Source organism: Rhodamnia argentea, chromosome 8, assembly GCF_020921035.1.
Source record: "Rhodamnia argentea isolate NSW1041297 chromosome 8, ASM2092103v1, whole genome shotgun sequence".
Taxonomy (NCBI): Eukaryota; Viridiplantae; Streptophyta; class Magnoliopsida; order Myrtales; family Myrtaceae; genus Rhodamnia; species Rhodamnia argentea.
This window is the reverse complement of record NC_063157.1, coordinates 4,347,942-4,370,524: the sequence shown is the minus strand read 5'-3', so window position 1 is coordinate 4,370,524 and position 22,583 is coordinate 4,347,942. Positions and strand designations below refer to the sequence as shown.

The window sequence follows — 22,583 nt, the reverse complement described above, 5'->3', positions numbered from 1 at the left end:
ATAAAAAATTAAGGGATCATATTGAACGAGTTCAAAGCTCGATGACCACATTGCACATTAGCCCAAAGTTCATGAACCTTTTGTGTCGTTATCTCAAAAAAGAAGGTAAAAAATGCCAGCTCGGCGAGTTAAAGCAAGAGATAATAGAGATATATAGAGTGTGGCTTCTCCATCATCGATCTTGCCGGCTCCTCTCGCCTTCGGATGCGGTGAGAGAGATTTGGAATATCTTTTGTCAAATTTAACACGTAAGATACAAGTAAGAAAGGCAACATAATATTTAACATTTGATTTAAAAAAATCATAATAATACATTTTGTCGAATGTTGTCATACGAGACACTTATGTGATTATTTTTTCTCCGAAATGATATTAAAGTGAATCGTCGAAATTTTTTTACACCAAAATAAACGTGTACGAAAGTTACGATATTTCTAATTTATCGACAATCTCACTTTAAGGGCTTGCATAGCAATGATTCCGATCCACAAAAGTGATTTTGATTAAAATTAATTTTTTACGGCTATGTTCCCTATATGAGTTTTAGAGAATCGGAACGTGTTTGATAACTGCACAAAATTTATATTCTCGAAACAAAAACGCGTTTGGTAACCGCATAAAATTTTTATTCTTGGAAATAATTTCTCCTCCCAATTTTTTCATTTAAGTCAAATAATTACATAGTTACTTTGTGAAATTTCATCATACATTTCGAATTAATTAAATATTAATTAATATGATTCTCTTACATAACATATTACATATAATATTTTTTTTCGTGTTATTCCATTTAATTATCGTGTCATAGCGAGTTATTTTAAGCTTAAAAAAGGAGAGACCACGTTAGGTTTGTGTGTAATTTCAAATTAGTTCAGGTCTTCCTAAGCCTATACCAAATCGCAACGAGGGAATATCGGATTCGATCTTAGTATGATCAGTGGCATGTATATGTATACATGCAAATGGAGTTTCCATCGGTTTTTGAGAAAGGTTGACCAAAAACCTTATTGAGCGGTTGTGAGAAACCGTTCGATTCTACACAACTAGAGAAATCTAGGGTATAAGGACTTTGGTTAGGCCAATGTTTCCATCGACGCCCTTTCAGCACCAAAGTTGAGTGTTTTTTAAACGCGTTTCATGCAAATTTTCAATTCATTTTTAAACTTACGAGGAAAGTCAATGCTAAGTGTTCACGAATGTTTTTTTTTTTTTTGTCTTTTTCCAAATTTTATAAAACTAGACTAAATATAAAGTAACTAAACCTAGACAAATCATAATCAATGAAATCAATTGCGCAATCAATGAATAATGGCATTGATAAATCACATCATAAAATCCTAAAAAAGCATAAAAGCTTAGAGAAATGTGGTTCAGATTTAATTTCCAAGGCGTATATGATTTTTCTAAAAAAGAACAATATCTATGGAATCTAGGGAATATAGGCCTAAATTTATGAAAATGAGGTCAAACTAACCTAATCTAAAGCTTCTTCTATTTTTAGGGCTTTTCTAAAAAAATTTCTGATTTTTTTAAATTTTTTCTAATTTATTATCTTATATATTTTTCTTTGAAAATGATACCTCATTTTGTTTCACGTCCAGAGAAAAATTATGAGAAAAATGAAAGGAAAAAAATGAAAGATGTAGGACTTCATTATGGTTTGTGATTCTCAAAAGTGATTTTTTTTTTCTATAATCAATTTTTTTTATTTTTTTTTGTTCCAAAACTGTTTTCGAAAATAGAATCCGAATCAAAATCAAAATCAAAATCAGAATCATTTATATTACCAAATATGATTCTTATTTTTTTTTTAATAAATAGAATCAGAGAATTAGAATCGTTACCATGCAAGCATTTAAGTGTTGGTTTGTTAAACAAAGTCAAAAAGTTCTTTTTGAGTATCGTGAAAATCTCTGTCAATTCATGTTATAAAATTAAAATAAATAAAAAGACCAAAAGAAAAGACGGTCCGAAACCACGTGCCCGTACAAAAGGGAAAAAATCGTCCCGTCGGAGAAAAAAGGAAAAAAGGAAACGACCCGAGTTGATGCTCGTTGGGGTCGTGTTCGTACAACTGGTGGGGTCCACGCTCGTAACCAGCGCCGAGAATGGATGCTTTTGCGCCCAAAGAGTCTAGGACGGTACCCTCAATGACACGTGACTTCCTCCCGTTTGTGGACACATTTCGCCAAAATAGATGTGAATTGACCAAATACCCCCAAACTAAGGTAATGCGTCGCAGAGAAAATCACACGAATTATCCTTCAACTTTCACATGATGTACAGTGTGATTCATGAGTTTTAATTTATTCAGTATGCTTTTAAAATTTTGATCTAATATGTAATGCGATTTATGAACTTTTAATTCTTTTCAATGTAATCCTAGACTTTTGATACATATTCATTATAGTCACTAAACAATTTGAAAGTATTAAATATTGTCATTGAACTTGAATTAATGAAATGACAACATCAAACACCGGATCAAAGGAACTATAATGAATATGTACCAAAGGTTCAGTGATTATATTAAATAAATTAAAATTTCACGGATCACATTGCACATTGGATCAAAATTCAGAGATTATATTAAACAAATTAAAAGTCCATGGGCCACATTGCATATTGGATTAAAGTTTATGGACGGTTTATGTAATTATCCTTTTGTTATGTGAAGCAAATTTTGGACATTCTATTACATATTCTGCTTCTATGACTCCGATTGTTTCATGAAAAATAAATTTAGAAAATAATTTCTTAAAAACGTTTGCTTGTATTGTATCGCTTACAAAAATAAATTAACGAAAACATTCTCATCGTCGTTTAGATATTAATTTTGTCGGCAATGAAAATATTGGCTAATCATTTCAAGCAACATAAGTGGTTATTTTTAAGAAAAATAATTTTTGAATAATTCAATTTTTACAAAATAAACAGAGCCAAAGCATGCATAAAGAACATTTGGTGGATCGCATTGGAAGAAAATATACATAACCTCGCAAGTATACGTCTCTATTGAAGAGGATGGGTGAAAGGTCTACACTACAACTCAAAGTAGAGCGGACAAAAATTGATTTATATCCAAAGAACTGGCCTGATCGATGCCTTTTCACTTGGTAAAAAGTTAAAAAGATATTGAAATTAATTGTCATCTTACTTAAACGGGTTTTAATTATGCTACTTTGAACGCTAATTAGTGTTTATAAGCGATTAGCTCGATTTTTATCATGGCATCTTTGGGAAAAGAATTTTAGCAATTTCCTTATCATACGATTTAATAAGCAATAATTTTAGTCGTCCGTGTAAAGATCATTATTTTGCATCTTTCAATAATATATCAGTATGAAGAGTGTACGAGTGTAATTATGCATTGTGGACGATGGTAACAAGGTAATTTAGCACAGTGGAGGAGAGAGTCGCTGTTTTGCGTGGGGCCCCCGTGCCGTGGTGTATAGTGCCCCGTGCGCCACCACCTGCACAAGCCGAAGAAGGCGACGACGAAGAAGACCACAACACAGGGACCAAACAAACTCCACGGGCGCAGTAGCGAGCCACCCAGAAATCGACACTCGCTCAACTCTCTCTCTGCCACTTCGTGCGTCCTCCGACATGCGCCCACATTCACGAAGAGCAGGAGCTTTTGCCGCGGCTGCGGCCGGGGAAGAAGAAGAAATGTCTGCCAGACTATGAAACCAATGCTTCTCAACCCATTTCTTCGTCTTCTTCTTCTTCTTCGTCCGCGTCGCTTCTGTACGGTTATTCCCACCATGGGCACCGCGTAGCTAAGGCTACCTTGCGCATTAAATTTGCTGGAGCGACCGAGATCTGAGCGCGGATCCCATTTGTCCGAGTTTCTTCGCTGGAAGACGAGTTAATGGCTGAGTCGCTGTGTCTCTCGAAGTTCTGTCGGATTTCTAGTCAATAAGCCCGACTTGCGTCGAGGTACGGTGGCTGTTGTGGCAGTCGTGGAGATCAGTCCGAATTCGCGGCGGTTTCAGCGGAGGAGGTATGTTTTGTCTTTCTTTTTTTTAAATTTAATTGCCTACTTGATGTCCGAGAGACAAGCTAATCATCCATCATTGCTTTATTTATTTTCTTTTTCCTTTGTCTGCCTTTAAGTTACATGGTTGAAAAGTTGGTCAATGAGCTTGCTCAATGATCTTCCAAAGCTCCACAATCTCATTTCGCTTTGCCAACTTTTTTTCTGTTGGCAGTCGATTGGAACTTAACTCTGGAGTATTCCTTGCTCGATAATGGGGAGTATCATGCGCAGCATTCTCGTTTTGCCTTAAAGCCAGATCATCGGTATCGCCTCCTTGTTCTTCATGATTAGCGACTCTCAGTCTATGCTTGTTCTTGACAGAATGCAGTGGAGAAACATGCTGCTAAATTTAGATCATCATTAATTCTCTCTGTCCACGATCCAAATGCGTGGATGGGTGCGATAAGTGATGGCACTGGATTGTTGAAAGCATGTTTCATGAATGCAATATAACTTGGCGCACATTTATTAGTCTTTGACTGGAGTCATAGATTGAGAGCGGGTATAGTAGGCTAGTGGTGTGCTTTTTCGAGGGGCGAAGATGGTGTTCTCATGGGATCTTTTCGGGGAGGCCGCTAGTATAGCCCAACTCACGGGGCTCGACGCAACTCGACTAATTGGAATGATAGTGCAAGCGGCGAACACAGCACGGTTGCACAAGAGGAACTGTCGGCAATTCGCTCAGCATTTGAAGCTGATTGGTAATTTGTTGCAACAACTGAAGATATCGGAGCTAAAGAAGTACCCCGAGACAAGGGAGCCTCTGGAGCAGCTCGAGGATGCTCTCAGAAGGTCCTACATTCTGGTCAACAGCTGCCAGGAACGGAGTTACTTCTATTTGTTGGCTATGGGGTGGAACATCGTTTATCACTTTAGGCGAGCCCAGAATGAGATTGATCAATACTTGAAAATCATCCCTCTCATCACCCTCGTGGACAATGCTAGAGTTTGGGTACGGATTTCTCTCTCTCTTTGTGTCAGCTGTGCAGTGCAAACGCTAAACATTTCTCGATATCGTGTCGACATTGAACGTATCATTCAAAACTTGGTGAAATATTGAGACCCTTTGATGAATATAAGCAGCACCAGGAAAGAACTGTCTCTTCTCCAATTTATGAAAATTTAATCAAACTGAAACGTTGGTTGATTGCATATACGTGGTCTTTCCCTCATAGATAAGTGCTCTAAATTGAAAGAATAATATTTTAGCAACATACAGGAGAGAATGGAAGCTATCGAGAAGGATCAACATGAGTACTCACTAGATGAAGATGACAGGAAGGTGCAGGATATAATCCTGCAACGAGAACCATCAAAGCATGACACCATGGTGTTGAAAAAATCTCTTTCCTGTTCCTACCCCAATCTTGGATTTGGTGAGGCGCTGCGAAAGGAAAATGAGAAGCTTCAGCTGGAACTACAACGGTCTCAAGCTACTTTGGATGTGAGCCAGTGTGAAGTAATTCAACATTTGATCGATGTCACAGAAACTGTTACAATGAATATGGTGTCAGGGAATAATTCCCCTACAGTAGGATCCAAAGGAGTTATGGACAATGTTTCAGACACTAATAATGAAAAGAATCATCCTTCAGATGAAAGCCGTTCTAAGAAAACTGATTGCTCTGCAACTACAAGGTAGTTTCCGCTCAAATTCAGCTGAAGTTGAATAAATTTGTTCAATGTGTTGGCTGGTTTAATATTTATTGCAAAAATAAATTTCATATTGTTGTTAGAGTTGATGAGACCCCAGCTCAATATAACGTATATTATTGTAGGAGCAGCTTACTGTGAGTAAAACTACCGGCAAAAAGTAGATTTATTCACAGAACAATGAAGGATCTTTCCAAGTCTTGTTTTTCAAACCATGTCGGCTTGGTTTTGGCTGATGATGTATAGGCTCCCAGGATGGATGCTTTTTACTCTTCAAACATATATAAGATAGAGTAAACTAAATCAAATAAGGGGAAAGTTTAGGATTATTTTTGTAATTTTGATTGTTTCAGAAAAGTCACTTAGTATTTTTTGGTAGCTTTTGTTATTTTGATTTTCGAACAAAAAATGACCGTGTATTAGACTTTGCGTGGCTAAGACAGTGCTTTGATTGACTATAATTCATAGAAGGGTAGGATGCGGAAGAACCATAGGACATGCATTTGTAGAAGTCACAGAAACTGCATGTTTCCCCCATCTCTTTCCCTGGAGGTAGACGCATCAGCACATCAGCTTTTTCCGTTGTGTTATGATTAATGTGCTGCTACTTAAAGAGACGTGATTATATAATTTTATTAGAATTCTCTGCCAAGTGTCATCCATCCTCTGTAGTTTGGGCCGTGCTCTAAAACTTGATTCCCTATTTTTCTGTGCAGAAAAGTGCCTGCTATATTGTGTGACCATGAAGCATTGTCAGTTAGAGGTTCGCATCAACGTGAAGAATGGCACGCTGACTTGCTTGGCTGTTGTTCAGAACCACTTCTGTGTACGTTTTCTTGTGCCACAAAACCCTTCTTTAGAGCTATAAGAAATGAAAATGATGCATAGCAATTTTCAAGAAATGATTCGGCTGATCAATTTACATCTATCTGTACATCTTTGGTGGTGGATTAGGCGCATGATTAATCTCGTGGAAGGCTATTACTTATGGTGTAGTCCATCTCCCTGGTCCATTGCCATAAAGGACAAAAATCCATAATTATGTCTTGTTACTGGTTCCTATTAATGTCTATTAGAGCTCAGTTAGTGTTCAATGGAGAGATAGTTGAAGTGTGAATCTCTAATAAAAAGGTGGTGATTGGGTATATGATTCCTTTATGCACAAAAGTCAGAAATGCCCGTTAAAAAGATGTTCCTTTTGACCAATGAGTTTAATACGAGGAGATTGTTAGGGAGGACTGAGGAGATATTTTGCACAGTAGCATAAGATAGGTGAGAAGGCTTTGAAGATGGCCCTTGGCAACGAGTCTTTGTACTTTTAGTTGGCTTGGCCTGACAGATAGATGGTGTGGGAGGCCAGTATTAAATAATGTTCAATGTATGTTAGGATTATCGGAGCTCAACATGTTCCTTTAACTGATCACTGACGAGAGAATCAATAACCAATAACTCTAGTAATTGTGGTTAGCACGATTCAAAAATTGGCACGTTGAACTTTATGTGTGCATGAAATGTGATAGTTGGTATGCTTGTGTTGTTACTGGTCATCACCCAGAATGTCTTTGTATGAGCCGTTGCAAATCTGTCCTAAGGCATGAGCGGACGGTGCATTGGTCTTATTGAACAAAGTTCTGCTATTCAAAACGCAATCCTATTAGTGTAATTGAACTTCTAAGCTGCTCGTTTGGTTTGCAGGTGTGAAAACACTCTTCTTCCCTTGTGGCACATTTTCAAGGGTTGCTACTGTGGCATATAACAGGCCCATATGTAAGGGGCTTCACATTCTTTTTTCTAATGATCTTTTTATTTATTATTATGTACTAGTCAGTAGTTGCTTGGTTAATCCAGTGATCCTGACTTTTCAATGTTCTTGTCGCTGAATTTCTTGCTGAAAACGTGATTGTGTCACCATGATGGGACAAATCTGCATTTGAATGCATGCCTTCTTATGATCTAAATTTCTACAGTTACTACTTGAATAAATGAGTACTTTGTCTTTGGAAGTCTATCTGGGTTCGATGCTCTGAAGTACTTACGAGAAATTTTCGTTACATGGTCATCAGCCTCGGCAGAAGCATGTAATGAGTTGATGGCTTACTCATTGGTGTTATCATGCTGTTGCTATACTTGCTGTGTCAGGAGGAGGCTTCGCATGTTTTTGAACATCAAGGTAATAGGATTGGCCAGCTACACATACTTTTTTGTTTGAGTAACAATGTATCAATTTCATAAGCACTCTTTATCTATTTTTGTCCCTGCCACTATTTCTTCCCTGAAAAGAAATGACACTTTGAAGTCTTATCCTGTTCTAAATTTGGAATCGGACCAGGGGGGCCTGCTCTGGTAAGTCCAAACGTGAACTTGTTCAAGCAGATGACTTCAGCTGATCCTCTCGTCATCCTTTTTTAACTGGAGAGGAGGGAACAATAGACACTTTGAAACAAAGATTTTTTTTACAAGTCCAATAACAGGAGTAAATAGTGGGAAGTGTGAGGAAATGGCTAGGGATGGCAGCCGAAAAGTGGCACAATATAAGCATTATTGTACGCTAATTGTTTGGAAAATTGAAACTATTCGATACCAGGTAAACTCTAGTAAATATGAAACTCAGGAGAACATGCTCAAATGCAGAGCTAGTTCGTGTCGTTTCTACATTACATAAAAAATTATACAACCTAGGTTCGTCATGGAACTGACAACCAACCGCCACCTTACTTGTTGCAGTGTGCGTGATGAGATACATGGATCGTCTTACTTTTTTTTATGGTTTTTTTCGTTTTCAATAAGAATATTGGCATTTTGATTGTAACATCCTTTCACGTCCTCTTAGGTCTTCTCTTAGCTCTTTCAACTAGCACCCTCGTGACAGAAAAGTTACTACGTTCGAACAAAGAGCACTCTGGTCTATTTATTGCTCTTCTTATGACCGTTTTTCTTTTCAAACTGTACTGCAGGGAGGATGGTTTGATGATTTCCTCTCCCACTTGTTGTGCTGCTGTTGTGCCCTTGTCCAAGAATGGCGGGAAGTGGAGATACGCGGGGTAAAAGGTAAACCTTTCACATAAAACTCTAGCGTGAGAAATTCAACCTATCTGATTCTTTTATGCCTAGACAGCACTTATATTATGCTTTTAGAACAGCAGTTGTTTTTGCTTGGATGCGTGATTCACTTGAAACAAAAAACGCCTCGTAGGTCCAGTGAAGGCCGAAACCAGTGCTCCGCCCTTGCAGTACATGCAATCTTAAAGCGGAAGGAGGAAACAACTGTACATTAATCAGAAGTTTGAGTATGATATAGTCTTAATATACACATAGAGAGGTAATGTTTGCTTCCTTTGTTTCTTCTTAGTTCGTAGGGTGCCTTATGTAGGGTGAGTCTGCTGTGCCTCGGATAGCCTGATTAAGTGTCTCTTCATCATTCCATGATCTGTTTCTCATGAACCACATGGAAAGGATATCTTGTTCAAGAATGGTGGTTTTTACCTTTGTCATTTAGGCTGTTCTCTTGTTAGAACTATGAATTGATCCAGAAACCTGTTCAAATATTGACATTGATCGGCTGCTCTCGTGTTCTTCGGGCAATTGTTTCTACTGGTTAATGCCCGCCTTATCCATGTAGAAGGCTTTCTTACTTTCTGGTGGTTTATACTGCTAATTTTTGCCCGCCCTGCATGGTTTTAATTACGACCCAACGATCATCTGTTCTCTTGTTTGGCTCGCGGTAAATAATTACATTGCTTATTCGTTATTCATATTTCACACTTTCGGCTTTCTCGCTCGAAGCTTGGTTCGAGCATCACCCTCGCGCGCTCTGTCGAAGAGCCATGGTAGTGGCCCGGACCGTTGCGGGAATAATGAGTTGCCGATGGTATTGGACACTGTAACAACACGAAAATGCACCCATGTGTTCCATATGGCCACCGAGATGCTGATGTTTATGTTGCGTGTATACAACCGGTGTGAAATTTGTTTTAGCCGGGTTGTTGGGACATTTGAGTTCAAAACAACTGATTTTGCCCTAAAAAGTTAGTGTTAACAATAAGACACCATTGGTAAACCAAACTATGCATGAGCCTGATAAGAAAATGAAAACCCTCATTTGATTCCATAAATGCATAACACACACACATGTCTTGAATGAACTTTGATCTAATGTGTGTTGTCGTCCTTGAATTTTTAGTAAGATGTTCGTAAACTATTGATAAGTGTTTAGTACAATCTCTTGATTATGTGAAAATTTTCGATATTGTCCTTTCGTATATTTAAGTTTACGGAATCTGCTAATATGGCTTCTCATCTGTTAAATTGGAACCATGGGTAACGAAAGAAAATTGCATTAGGATTGTTTAATTAAGGGATTCATCTCAAAGGATAAACAAATTTTCTTCATCAAATAATGATCGACATGTTAACGCTAGGGGTGAGCAAATTGGACCGCCCGAACCGGGACCGGTGGTCCTGTTCTCGGTTCTAGGGTCCGCCAGGCCTGGACCCGTTTCAGGAAATGAATTCGAAATTTTTTTATCCTTGAATAAAAAAGTTCTCAGCTTTGCCTTGAAAGATCGGTTTCAAGAAATAAACTCGAAATTTTTTTATGTCCAGCCTCTATATTTGCTGGATTGGGACCGTCCGGGAATGGTGCATTTTTTTTTTTTTTTGCATGTGTTCAATCTAATGGAACCGTCCGGAAATTTGACCGGATCGGTGGTCCGGTTCTCGGTTTTGGAAAATTGAGAATCGGGATCATCGATCCAATTCTCGGTTCTTGAGGGGAATCGAATCGGATCGAGAACCGATCATCTCTAGGTAATGCCATTCCTTTTTTGCCCTTTTCTAAATTAGATAGGTTAAAAAAAAATTAGACGTGTTGACTCGTTATTTTTGAAAGCACAACTCAACATATAAAATAATACAACGTAATGAGATAATGTCTAATATGTAGTTTGCGCAAACGGAATGGCTCTAATGAATATTTATCAATAATTAATGGATCACATTAAATAAATTAAAATATTAGGGATCGCGAGTTAACCTTCTCAATTTGTGGATTCACAACTTTCTTGTTGTGCTTGTGGGTCCCACCGCTCATTTCCCTCTTTCTGCCTTCCTCTCTCTCTCCACTAAACGGATAGAATTAAAAAACAAGCTATGATTTGCACGTTAATTTTAATATTCGGATTCATATAAATCGAAGCAATGAGAGAAGTTTTTATAGATCAAGATTCCGTTTATTTTACAAAAAATAACTTATAAAAAATGTTTTTTTAATTTTTTTGGTATTTGGTTCGTAAAAAATAAACCAATTAAAATATTTTTCACCAATTAAAAAAACACTTTTAAAAGTGGGCGAGGCTGGTGAGCTTGTTCATGGCCTGTGGCCGATCGCCGTGGCCTGTAGAGGAAGAAAGAAAAAGAAAAAGAATATAAATATTTAAGAATTTGAAATTTCATTTTAAAAAATTATAAAACTATTCACGTTAGCGCCGATCATGCCACGTAAGATGTCCGGATCCACATCGGCAATTTTCGACCAAACAATAAAGCAGAAAATCAAATGAGATTTTTCTTACCCAACGATAAATAACTGAAGTGGGTGATTTGACTGAAATCACTTCCGTAATTCGAACAATCTTTGATCCGAATTTTTATCTTCATCTTCTTGTAGAGAAATGTGAACTAATATCGACTAGGACTGACGTTAACTCTATTGAGCCAGTAGATTTTGTGCTTGCTGCTCTATTACGTTCTATTGTGATGAATAATAAATATGATGGCTGAAGTCTAGATTAATCTTGCTGGAGTTTGAGTTTAACTCACTCCTCTCCTACATGTCTATATTTTTGTCTTACACCTCTCTTTTGTGTTTTATTATTTTTAACAAGCATGCACGTGATCCTACAGTCAAGAGTGAACTTGTCATGCTTAAATTGTTCTCCTTTAAGTTTTTATTGGAAACATCCTTCAAGACCATTTGTAATTCCGTTTTTTGAGATCATCTTAAAGCATCTTAATCGGTTAAGTCATTACAAAAGTCCAGTTTTATTCAAACATGAATTATTAAGTTTTCAATGACATTTTTATAATTAAATAAAGAAAATTTTGAAATATAAATTTTTAGGATCATATCAAATATATTTATGTTTTTTTTTAATTTCAGAACAGACATCGTTATCGGGAATAGAAATGTTATCAAAAGCGCCTTAGTTCACCATTCATGGGCGGTGAATAACTCGCACGTGTACCCAGCCCACACGTGCTCTTAATAGATTTTATCTCCGATACAAAAAACAATAATAAAAATAAACAAATAAAAACAGATTGTGCTCGTTTCCGGAAACAAGTAAAGGTTACAGCTAAGCCTCTTCTTCTCTCTCTCTCTCTCTCTCAATATCGGAAAGACGAAATCGGTATCTAGGGTTTGCGATCCCAATCTGAGCAACCACCATCACCCGCACAAGATCCTCACCGGATAAGCGGAGCAGAAGCACGATGTCTTCGACGAAGAAGATCACGCTCCGGAGCTCCGACGGCGAGTCCTTCGAGGTCGACGAGGCGGTCGCCGTCGAGTCGCAGACCATCAAGCACATGATCGAGGACGACTGCGCCGACAGCGGGATCCCCCTCCCCAACGTCACCAGTAGGATTCTGGCCAAGGTCATCGAGTACTGCAAGAAGCACGTCGAGTCCGCCAAGTCCGACGATCACACCACCGACGACGACCTCAAGACCTGGGACGCCGAATTCGTCAAAGTCGACCAGGCCACTCTCTTCGATCTCATCCTGGTCAGTCGATTCTTTAGTTCCTCGAACGGCTTGTTAGATTCGTACCCGTGTGGGTAGTTTCGGATTCGAGCCAGCGTCGATTGTAGTGCGGTGATTATCCTTTGAGCCCTAGTTGCTGGTTCGTAGTGATTTGGCTCGGAGGGGATAACGTGAAGGCCTTGATAAAGTTCTGGTGAATCACACGGTCACCTCCTGCACTTTGTTAACACCCGGACAGTAGCTGCATCAACACAACCGTGATGTGTTGGGTACACACGTACTCATCCTGTTGTTAGGGAACACACGTACGCATCCCATTATTTGATGATTATGCGCATCTTTGTGTTGGATTTGATAGAATATGCCGTTGCAAGTTTTGAGAAGCAGTGTGTATGCTTCGTCAAACCAATTGCCGCAATAATATACATTTCTTATGTTCAAATTTGCGTCATGGTTTGGCTGGTTAGCATAAGCTGCCGATTTTTGCTGAAGCAGTCCATGGATATTGGTCTCCACAGAACCATGCCTGTGTTTGCTGATGCTTGGTTTGGTTTTCTAAAGTGTTCATGCATAATTCTTTACTTAAAAGTGCTCTATGTTGGTGATGCAGTGTCGATCAGTGCCATGTTCCCCTCGGGCAATTTTTGTGCTTCCTTTTTCAGTTTTCTAATGTTTTGATAGGCGATCAGAAGTGTGTCTTCAGGTTTATGTGAGTTTTTATTAATACGCATTTGAAATTATGTTTCTCCTCTTCGTTGTAGCTCAAAGTCTTCTGACACGTCACTATGTACTTGAATTAAACTTGTTGGTTTGGATCCCAAATTACCTCGATTTGTTTTTCAAGGCAATAAAGGAAAAGTTAACAAGAGGTCTAACTAGACTAGGTAGCAATTATCATATTGCTATATTGATTTCGAGGCAGTTTAAGGTGTAAGTAATTTAGTGCAATTGTCATCCACCGTTTAACTCTGGCTTTGTTGTGTAATATTTGATAAGGTGTCTTGAAGACAAACTGATGGTGCAACTTGTGTGCTTTCTCAATGAACATAATTAGGGTGCTGTAAAAGGAATTGAATAAGTTTTCTTATACTTGCAGACAGGCAGTTTCCGAGAAGAGCTTCTTTTTAAATTCACGAGGAATTGACAAGTTCTCGATCTACTTGCCCATGTCTATACGAGAGAAATGAAAAGGAAGAAGAGAGCCGCCGCGGGGGGGGGTGTGGTGTGTGTGTGTGTGTGGAATCTAGAATTTGCTCACTAGGTTTCATTTCAAGATGTCACCTCTAATATCTCAGGCACAAAGCAATCTCTCTCAGTTAGAAGAGTATCTTTGTTTTGGAGTAGCATCTTTTCTCGTGTCTTACTGGTTAATAAGAGAGTTAGTAGCTGTACTCATCCTTTCTTTTGCCAATTGACAAATGAGTTTTAAGTTTGAATGAGATGTCCTTTCTTTATTTTGACCGAATTTCCTTTGCCTCCAGTGGTGATCTTAGAAATGAAATTGGTTACTGTTTTAAAAGTTCTGGAGTAACTCGGAAGATGTTTCAGAATGTATTTTCACTGGGATGTATTGTGGAGTTGGTTCCTAATTCTGGTAGATTTCATTCTTGATTCCAATGTTGAGTTGTTAAAGTCAGGGTGTTTCATAGTTGAAAAATGTTGTCTAGACTTGCTGGGCGGCAAATTATCTGAACATCAAGGGCTTGCAGACTATCTGAAAGTGTGGCTTTTTGTTAAACCAGGCTGCAAACTATCTGAACATCAAGGGCTTGCTGGACCTGACATGCCAGACGGTGGCAGACATGATCAAGGGGAAGGCTCCGGAGGAGATTCGCAAGACTTTCAGCATCAAGAATGACTTCACCCCTGAGGAAGAAGAGGAGGTTCGCCGCGAGAATCAGTGGGCTTTTGAATGATAGCGCGTCTCTTTGTCAATTGGAATCTGCAGTCGGGCACTGTGTTTCTCTCTGTTAATTAGAATCTGCAGTTGTGCACTATGAGTTGAACATGCTATCTCTTTCTGAATGTGAATGCGCGAGGAATTAAACATATCCTTTGATGGAGGAATGCGGTGGTATTTGTTCTGTTTACACCTGCTGTCTACCCACTGTTTATGTCTACTTGACATATGATTAGTCTAATTTTTCGGCTCTGTTGTTTTATGTATTCTTCCACTTTCATGTTCAAAGGACCCAAATTGTCACCACCTATGCGTCACTGATACAATAATCTTGACCCGATATGAGCCACAATCAATTTGGAAACTATACCATCAAGGGAAAAAACTCCAAGGATAATTTTATTGCACCGGACCACCCTTAAATATATGAGTGAAATGAGGGCGAACAAAGGGTACAGTTGGTGTAGATCTTCAATCGAGGACGGGAACACTGTCGACCTTGCACCCAAACTTTCTTGAGATGAAAAACCTTGATAGGCAAGCTGCTCATGAATGAATTCAGACACGTATAGTTCCTGTATAAATCCAAAATTCCATCTGCCCAGAAGATGGTCTCCTATGGTATGGAAAAATGCCGCTTCAATGTACATTACAGAATTTGTATTGTGGCCGCTCAAATTCAAAGTCAGGTCACTGAGGAAGTTGTTTCCTTAATTTGAAACTTGTGCAATCTGCATCTCTTCTTGCCAAACATCACTCACTCTGAGCTGATGAACGATATCATTCAGGTCTACAAGACCACACTGTGGTATCCTTCCAATCTTCTTCTTAATGACATCCTTCAAAATGCCAACATCTTCCCACTGACCAGCCACTGCATATACGTTTAGCAGCAGCTGGTAATACGAGAAATTCTGAGGATCCTTCTCGATAAGTGACTGTGCTATCTTTTCCCCCACCGCCACAGCGCCTTTAAAGCGACACGAGGACAGCAAGTTAGCCCACGAAGAGGATTGCGATGACATGTTGTCGTCATCCTGAGGCATGCACCTCAGTATCTCCTCTGCTTCCTGAACGAGCCCAGCTCCAGAAAGCAGATTGGCCATGCACCAGTAATGTGCGAAATTGGGTTTTATTCCAAAACTACTGGTCATTTTGCTGAAGTAGTTTCTGCCCTCTTCCAGTAGTCCGGCGCGTGCACAAGCACACAAAATACCGACGAAAGTAACTTCATCTGGAAAAACTTCTTGCCTTTCCGCCATCACCAACCACTTTCTTTTCCGTTTTTTCCTCTTCTTTTTGCCAGAATTGCCTGACCTAAGTCTACCTAATGTGTCTTCAAATAGTTTTATTCCGTCGGTTGGATTCCCATGGATGCAATGCCCTAAGATCATGGCATTCCAACATACTGGATTCTTTACCTCGATTTTGTCAAACAATTTGCATGCCACATCCACCCGTTCACACCTACTATACATATCTATCAAAGCTGTGTCTATCAAGATATTCGATTCCAAGAAGTTCTTGATGAGAAAGCCATGAACTGATTTCCCCTCTTTCAGTCTGGCCGACCTTCCACAAGCCATAACTGCACCAGCCATAGTCCTATTGCTGGCTCCCACCCCCTTGGACATCATATTTCGAAACAATTTTAACCCAGCCCCAGGATTTCCGCCCTTCACATACCCGACAATCAAGATGTTGTACGCAGCCACATTTTTCTCAGGCATTTCGACAAATATGTCGCGTGCGGACACCAAATCACCTGTTCTGACGTACATATAAAGAGTAGCGTTCCAAGACACCGAATCCCTCAGCTGCATTTCATCGAACAACATCTGAGCAATCTCAATAACCCCACAAGAACCGTACATGTGAATCAGCGAGTTCTGCACTGGCAACACCCCGTCAACCCCGTTCTTAACAGCTTGCCCGTGAAGCTTCTTTCCGGTTCCAGCACAACCAATCTTAGCACAACAACCGAGGAGCGGCACATAAGTGTAGCTGTTCGGGACAAAGTCCCCGCGCCTCAGCATCTTAAAATACAACCGTACCCCATCATTCGGCACCGAGCTAACCGAGTAAGCTTCAACCACGGTATTGACGCAGAAAGTACTCGGCGAATGTATGCACTCAAAAGTCAAGATCGCGTATTGAACGTGACCCAGCTCCAGATGCATCCTCAGGACTCTGCTGGACAGAGCTGCTTTGCGGATGAGGCCTGAAGTGATCAACCGAGCGTGAATCTGAAGCAGCTCTCGAGCGCTTCGACAGGTTTCGAGAAGCTTGAGGCTCGAATCGAACAGGGAGTTGTCCCTGCTCTCAACTGAAGAAGATTGACATGAATGCGAGCAAAAGAAACTGAGGCTCGACCTCGAAGTGGAAGCGGTGCTTCTAAGACGGAGGAGTTCTCGCAAAGCGGCTCTTGCCATTCATCTGGCGGCGGGTCCGGATGGGTGGTGAGAAGAAAGCGTGGCCACCGTCGCCATTAACAACTGGAGTTCGTGTTGCCGAGGGAACTGAGCCGTGCTCGAACTCTGTTGGGGTTGACGACGACGCGATGCCATGGCGACGTGCGTTTTGGAGAGTAAAAGAGAGGTGTGCCGACGGAGTCTCCGGCTGGTGGACTAATTGTCCGGGCCGGGCCGTCTTTGGTCCAGGCCCATTAACATATTAGGCCCAACCAAAAGACGTATTATGTTGGATCCTACAAATATGAATTGGTAATTTGGAGTGTCCAATTATTTATTTATTTATCTATCTAAGTCCAGTTTATTTAAAATTGATTAAAACGATGAACATTTAAGTTCAAGGATCACAGATTAGATATCTTCTATGAGTTTATCAAAACATGAACGATGCCAATTTTTAGTTACTATTTAGCTGTAAGATTTGATCAATACTTTTTTTGTTTGGCAGATTGAAGAACCGTACCTAATTCTTCATTCATTCGATATAATGATTTTTTCTTAATATAAAATATGCATTCGGGATAAATTACTACGACTACACCTGCGTTTCTTGCGGTGGCCAGGAAGTAAGCTACCTTGACCATCTCCAAAGCTCTAAATAATCTACCAATCAAAAGATATAGGAGCAGGTTATTCTATATTCACTTGCGCTATTGCGAGTCTCGAAGCGATCTTATTCTATATGTAAAATTAACGAGCATGACAACAAGGAGGTGACAAATCAACGTAACGAAAATTCCAGAGATTGCAAGATAAGAGAAAGATTATCCATGACTGAGCTTTAGAAATTACTCTTGGGGAGCCTGACAAAAAAGATTTAATTAATTGCATTGGTTCTTTTCTTTTTGCTAAAATTTGACCAGAAAAGAAGGGGAAAAAAAAAAGAGTAGGGAAAGAAGAAAAGCGAAAACCGCAAAACGGCGGTCGTTTTCCGAGAAGCACTGGAGCAACGTCGTTTAGCGCGGTGGTTCGTCGTCTTCCACAGGTCAATTATAGCCCCCGCTAAAATGGGAAAAACCCTGAACCAGAAATTGATCGAATTTGGGGAAATGAGATTGAAAGATGGTGAGAGCGAGCTTCACTCTTCTCAAAGACGTCGCTGCGTCAACTGGATTCGCCAAGTCTCTCTCTGAATTTCTTGTTTGCCCTCTCTCCAAACAACCGCTCAGGTCTCTCTCTCTCTCTCTCTCTCTCTATGCGGCGGCCGGACATTGTTTTTGTGTGTGTGTGTTTTTTTTTTTTTTATGGTCGGCGGCCGGACATTGTTTGATGGGGTTGATGTTTGCAGGTTCTGTGAAAAGACGAATTCTCTCATCAGCGAGGCCATTGGCGTTTCCTTCCCCGTGAGTTCCCTCCGTTTCTTTCTCATCCTCGCAGTCCTTTTTGAGCTGGTTGGATCTTAGCAATAGGTTGGATTTTGCCTTTTCGCCATCAACTGTAGCAAGTGAGAGCTGAATCTTGAGTCTTTTACCTGGTCGATTCCCCAGAGTCTAGTAGGAAATTTCCTGTGCCGTCAAAATGATTTCCTCATTCACGTTGAACTATGTCGGCATGGTCTGGATTCGATGGCGAGACTTGCTGAAGAGAAGTGTCTATAAAGATCTGCTGAATTCTCCCTGCGGGGGAGCCGTTGACTTTAGAATTCTAAAGGGATGCATCTTGACTTGGTGATGCTGCCTTTGGAAAATAATCTTTTTCACTGGCTTATCCTATGATTACGTTTGCCTTGTATCTTGGAGCACTGGGAATTTTCACCTCTATTCCGGGATATGCGTATCGATTTGCTATTTATCTCCCGCTTACTCTTTACCTGCAGATAAAGAATGGGATCCCTTGCCTCGTGCCGAAGGATGGCAAGATCCTGGGAAGTGATGATGTCGCAGAGTTGGCTTCCGGGAGCAGGAATTCATGAGGAGGTGGTCCCGGTGTCTGTTTCGAAGAATTGAGAGAGACTGCGCATGGCGAAATATGTTTTTCGCTAATTTGTGCGGGTTCCTGATCATTGTTCGACTTCAGTGAGGAGTGTCAGTTCATGTACGTTTGACTTGATGCTGTTTTCATCGAAATCAACAGTTCTATCCTCACAATATCTCTGTCTAATTCATGCATCTTTTGGGAAGTATTCTTGGCAAGTTCAAGAGATGGTCGTGTTCTGGTGTAATGCGATGAAAGAACTGGAGCTGTGTCTTGCTAGACATTGATCATACTATATATCATCAACTTTCAATGAGATGATGCGTCCCCTTCATGATTTGTGTTCATTGCTTCATAAGAACTGCCATAGCTCGATTTGGTGTGAGGGGTGGCCCATGAAGTGTAGGGTGGTTCCTTATTTTCTAATTGCAGTTTTCAAATTCTTAGTCAACCTTCAATTCATCCTTTATCGGAACGGGGTTGTAGTTGATGGGTTTGTTCTGCTGACTCAAAGCTGCTTGCTGGAGCCGTGCGAGCACGCCTTGAGAAAAGCTGCTGCCTGCTGCCCGGTGTTTGTGCCGCCGTGCCAGTGTTGTTGAATTCTGTCTCCCAGAAACTCTCAAGTCTTCTTCATTTTTTTTTTCGCTTGACCACAGATTACATAACATCTGATGTGACGGCCCTGAAACAGCATTGCGCTATGCCACTCGTTCCGTCGCATTCAAGTCACAATGTGCCGTGACGCAGTTAGCTGCTTAAACCATACTTGCTTAGTTTGTAAGACTGGATCTGTATCAAGCACATCACAGGATTGGCATGAGGAGCGTTTGTTTCAACTTCTAGGGACTAAATACTCATTTTTCACAGCAGATGCAAAATGTACCTGCTTTCAGGCTCATCGGACACGATACGTATCTCGAAAGCTACTCCAGGGATCACAGTTTGTCGAAAAAAACGAGATGGAAATTAACGATCGGACCTGTACCCATCAAGATTACCCAGTTTCCCTTAACCGAGTAGCGTGTAAGATCTTGACATGCGAGGATCAAATTCGAGTCTTTTGTCAATATAATCCCCCGGCAATGGTATTCCAAGCAACTGTTGAATCGGAAAGTCTTCGGAAAGTCTATCCGGAACTCAAATTAGGTAGGGATTTGATCTGAATTTGATTGTGAGATCAGATTGTACATGTGAAAACAACTGGTACAAAATGCTTCGTCTTCGAGTGGTAGGTAGAAACCATATGGGATCAAGAGTAAAAATTAAATTGGTCAAGCGTAAACCTCTTGTTTTAGGTGCAACAGCTTTGTGATGGGTACTCAGGATCGGACTCTCAAGCATCTAACCACCCCTCGAAACCACGCAGATCATCAAAAGACCATTTTATGCACTGGCCCTTTCTTCAGAACCACCATCAAAGATCGCCATTGAAGTTCCCCATTCAAATCCCACACTAAACACCAAATGGTAGTCCACAAACTATTCTCCTTCATATGCCACTACGTCACCCCGCGACAGCCCGCGAGGATCAAGGAACCGGCGCCGCCGTACGCCGCGGTCAGACTTGACGACATGGCAGCGGGCCCATTGACTTCTCCCGTCGGGTCAAGCTCAGGCGGGCCATTCAGAGGCGAGGTTTGCTGCGTGTGCTTGTCTAGATTGAAGGGGCCCGGGGCCGGGGCCGAAGACGAGGATGTGGACGCGGGCGTGAGGGTGCTCCCCTGCATGCACGAGTTCCACAAGGCTTGCATCGATAGGTGGTTCGACGCCTGCCGGAGGACCTGCCCGATATGCCGGTTTTCTATGGAAGGAGGAGGAGGAGGAGACGGAGGGTGCTGGCGGGGAGGGGAGGAGCTAACCGAAGAGATGGTGATCTGGTTTTCCTCTTTCCACGCAGCTGGGTTCTGAAACACATTCTCTCTCGGATTCAAAATGTGTGCATATGTTCTACATTATTGCTCAGCTCATCCGGGCTCACAAAAGTTTTTGTCTTTCTCTTTTTTTTTGTTCTCCTGCGGGGCATTAACACGATCCTGCCTTTGTGTTACGATTTAAGATTAGCTTTTCCCCTTCATCGCACTCAATAAATTTTATCGGTGAATGGCTCGACCAGGACTATAATGCGAAAAAAAAAATAGAGTTAATACTTCGTGATCGTTCGTTGCTTCGACTGTAAGGAGAACGAATTCGTCAAGAACAACGAAAATGACGGCAATGGTCCCACAATCGAGAATTGGTACAGCACAAAAGCTTCCGTTGCCGGGAATCGAACCCGGGTCTCCTGGGTGAAAGCCAGATATCCTAACCGCTGGACGACAACGGATTTTTAAGATTTGCTTATGTTAAACAATAATGTTATTCATTAGTTTGATAAGAAGACTTCTCAAACCCCTCCTTCGCTCCTTATCTGTCAATTGTTGTTTGTTGAATGTCTTTTCGATGTATGTACTTTAAGGAACCCAGGAGAATGTTGATGATGCCTCCCCCCTTCCTTTCTATAGCATTACTGATTCTCTCTCCATCGGTCGCACGTTCGTCCAAATTGAATTTGGTACGACTTTTGTGTGACTCATCATCAGCGTCTATCATTATTCAATTCTCTTCCTTTCGTTAGCCCTATCTGATATCAAATTTGAAGTAGATCTAAGCGCAATTCCGTAAAAGCCGATTCCGAAAATCAACTCTACCACATTTTTTTTTTCCTGCTTGAGTTGAGTGAAGCTTGGATTTTTCCTTCTATTAAATACTCCGCCAAACAAAGATACTAGCGGAAACTACTGAAATCACCTAATTGGAAAAATAAAAACATCTGCATGATTGATGTTGACTTTTGGAGGGTCTCGTGGCTTTGATTGTGATGCCAAAAATACGTGCATGGGCGGTCACATTGAACTTGAGAGATTCGTCTGGAAATGAAAACCCTAAGTTTTTTTCCGAACTGAATTGTCCGAATAGGTCCGGATTCGCGCACAAAAGACCGATGCCCTAATGTTCGAGGAAGCTGCAAGGTCGCCGCATGATCTTACCAGTTCTTGTTTCGGCTCCGTTGCTTTCGGACACTGTATCATCACTCATTCGGCTATGTTTTTTTATGTGAAACAATGAATTTGGATCAACCAAAAGTCTTGGATTCAAACTGAATTTGAGGCATTCGTCAATGTTTCCATTGGATATCCCGCATATTTATCAAGAAATTCACCCGCTAGAACCTAAAGAAAACTTATTTGATGTCCCGGACTTTAGAGAGATTCATCTGAAAAACCTAAACTTTTAACTTCTAACTTCTCTCTCTCCCTGAAAGAAGACAATATGATGTCGCACCGCGTTACGACTGCTTGCTGTCCGGCCGCTCTCCCTCAGGCGGCCAGCGGCTTTAAGTCTGCTCAGTGTTGAGGGAACACATACGCCTGAGAAGTTCTCCATTCTGCAGACTAGTCGGAGGTGGAAGATTTAGTGTAGAATGAAGAACCGATCAAAGAGACGAAGCAAAAGGAGAAGAAAATAACGATGAATCAAACGGTTCTTTGTTTCTTCTGCTCTATTCTTTCGCTACAACCCCATTGCCTCATTAGGGTTTGCATTGGACAGCAATAGCTTTCTCCTCTTGCATGCATCTTGCGAAAGATGGAGATATCGAGCTCATGCTTTTCCTGGGGGGGGGAAGATCCGATAAAGAGAACAGGGTCCGAACCACAGAAACGCATATCCACAGACAGAACTCGGAATGCTCCATTGAAAGCGTCTTAAACCATGTGGAGACCCCACCAGAGCTTTGTCCTCTTCCCCTTACCTGGGATTCAAATGTTTCCTCGGACGACTTGCTCTTTTCTTTCCTGCTCTT

At 40.8% G+C, this 22,583-nt stretch overlaps 5 protein-coding genes and 1 non-coding gene across 9 annotated transcripts; 4 read left to right on the top strand and 2 right to left on the bottom strand.

Annotated features, from left to right (window-relative positions):
* The first annotated feature begins 3,472 nt into the window (after positions 1-3,472).
* On the top strand, positions 3,473-9,423 carry LOC115744657 (protein MID1-COMPLEMENTING ACTIVITY 1-like). Of its 4 annotated transcripts, XR_004015835.2 has the most exons (9): positions 3,473-4,006; positions 4,215-4,994; positions 5,262-5,680; positions 6,412-6,521; positions 7,391-7,462; positions 7,759-7,865; positions 8,650-8,743; positions 8,889-9,014; positions 9,274-9,423. XR_004015835.2 is itself a non-coding variant. In XM_030679942.2 (8 exons), exons 2-8 carry the CDS (start codon positions 4,584-4,586, stop codon positions 8,939-8,941), a joined length of 1,266 nt encoding a protein of 421 aa, XP_030535802.1. In that variant the 5' UTR covers positions 3,473-4,006; positions 4,215-4,583; the 3' UTR covers positions 8,942-9,236. The 4 variants fall into 4 exon arrangements, 3 of the variants coding, with proteins under 3 accessions (XP_030535802.1, XP_048139413.1, XP_048139414.1); XM_030679942.2 differs by lacking the exon at positions 9,274-9,423 and having other exon boundaries at positions 8,889-9,236; XM_048283456.1 differs by lacking the exon at positions 9,274-9,423 and having other exon boundaries at positions 4,120-4,994; positions 8,889-9,236.
* Positions 9,424-12,057: 2,634 nt separating this feature from the next.
* Positions 12,058-14,548, top strand: LOC115744676 (SKP1-like protein 1B). Its single transcript, XM_030679990.2, has 2 exons — positions 12,058-12,478; positions 14,200-14,548. The coding sequence occupies exons 1-2, from the start codon at positions 12,185-12,187 to the stop codon at positions 14,371-14,373; spliced, it is 468 nt and encodes a 155-aa protein (XP_030535850.1). The 5' UTR covers positions 12,058-12,184; the 3' UTR covers positions 14,374-14,548.
* Positions 14,549-14,925: 377 nt separating this feature from the next.
* On the bottom strand, positions 14,926-16,920 carry LOC115744652 (pentatricopeptide repeat-containing protein At3g51320). The gene has a single exon (XM_030679932.2). The coding sequence runs from the start codon at positions 16,787-16,789 to the stop codon at positions 15,068-15,070; it is 1,722 nt and encodes a 573-aa protein (XP_030535792.1). The 5' UTR covers positions 16,790-16,920; the 3' UTR covers positions 14,926-15,067.
* Positions 16,921-17,766: 846 nt separating this feature from the next.
* On the top strand, positions 17,767-19,076 carry LOC115744678 (protein preY, mitochondrial). Its single transcript, XM_030679993.2, has 3 exons — positions 17,767-17,997; positions 18,117-18,171; positions 18,645-19,076. Exons 1-3 carry the CDS (start codon positions 17,891-17,893, stop codon positions 18,738-18,740), a joined length of 258 nt encoding a protein of 85 aa, XP_030535853.1. The 5' UTR covers positions 17,767-17,890; the 3' UTR covers positions 18,741-19,076.
* Positions 19,077-19,458: 382 nt separating this feature from the next.
* Positions 19,459-20,954, top strand: LOC115744677 (brassinosteroid-responsive RING protein 1). The gene is made up of 2 exons (XM_030679991.2): positions 19,459-19,519; positions 19,610-20,954. Exon 2 carries the CDS (start codon positions 20,207-20,209, stop codon positions 20,648-20,650), a length of 444 nt encoding a protein of 147 aa, XP_030535851.1. The 5' UTR covers positions 19,459-19,519; positions 19,610-20,206; the 3' UTR covers positions 20,651-20,954.
* A 39-nt stretch (positions 20,955-20,993) lies between these two features.
* TRNAE-UUC lies at positions 20,994-21,065 on the bottom strand. Its single transcript has one exon. It is a non-coding gene; the product is annotated as a tRNA-Glu (tRNA).
* Positions 21,066-22,583: the final 1,518 nt, after the last annotated feature.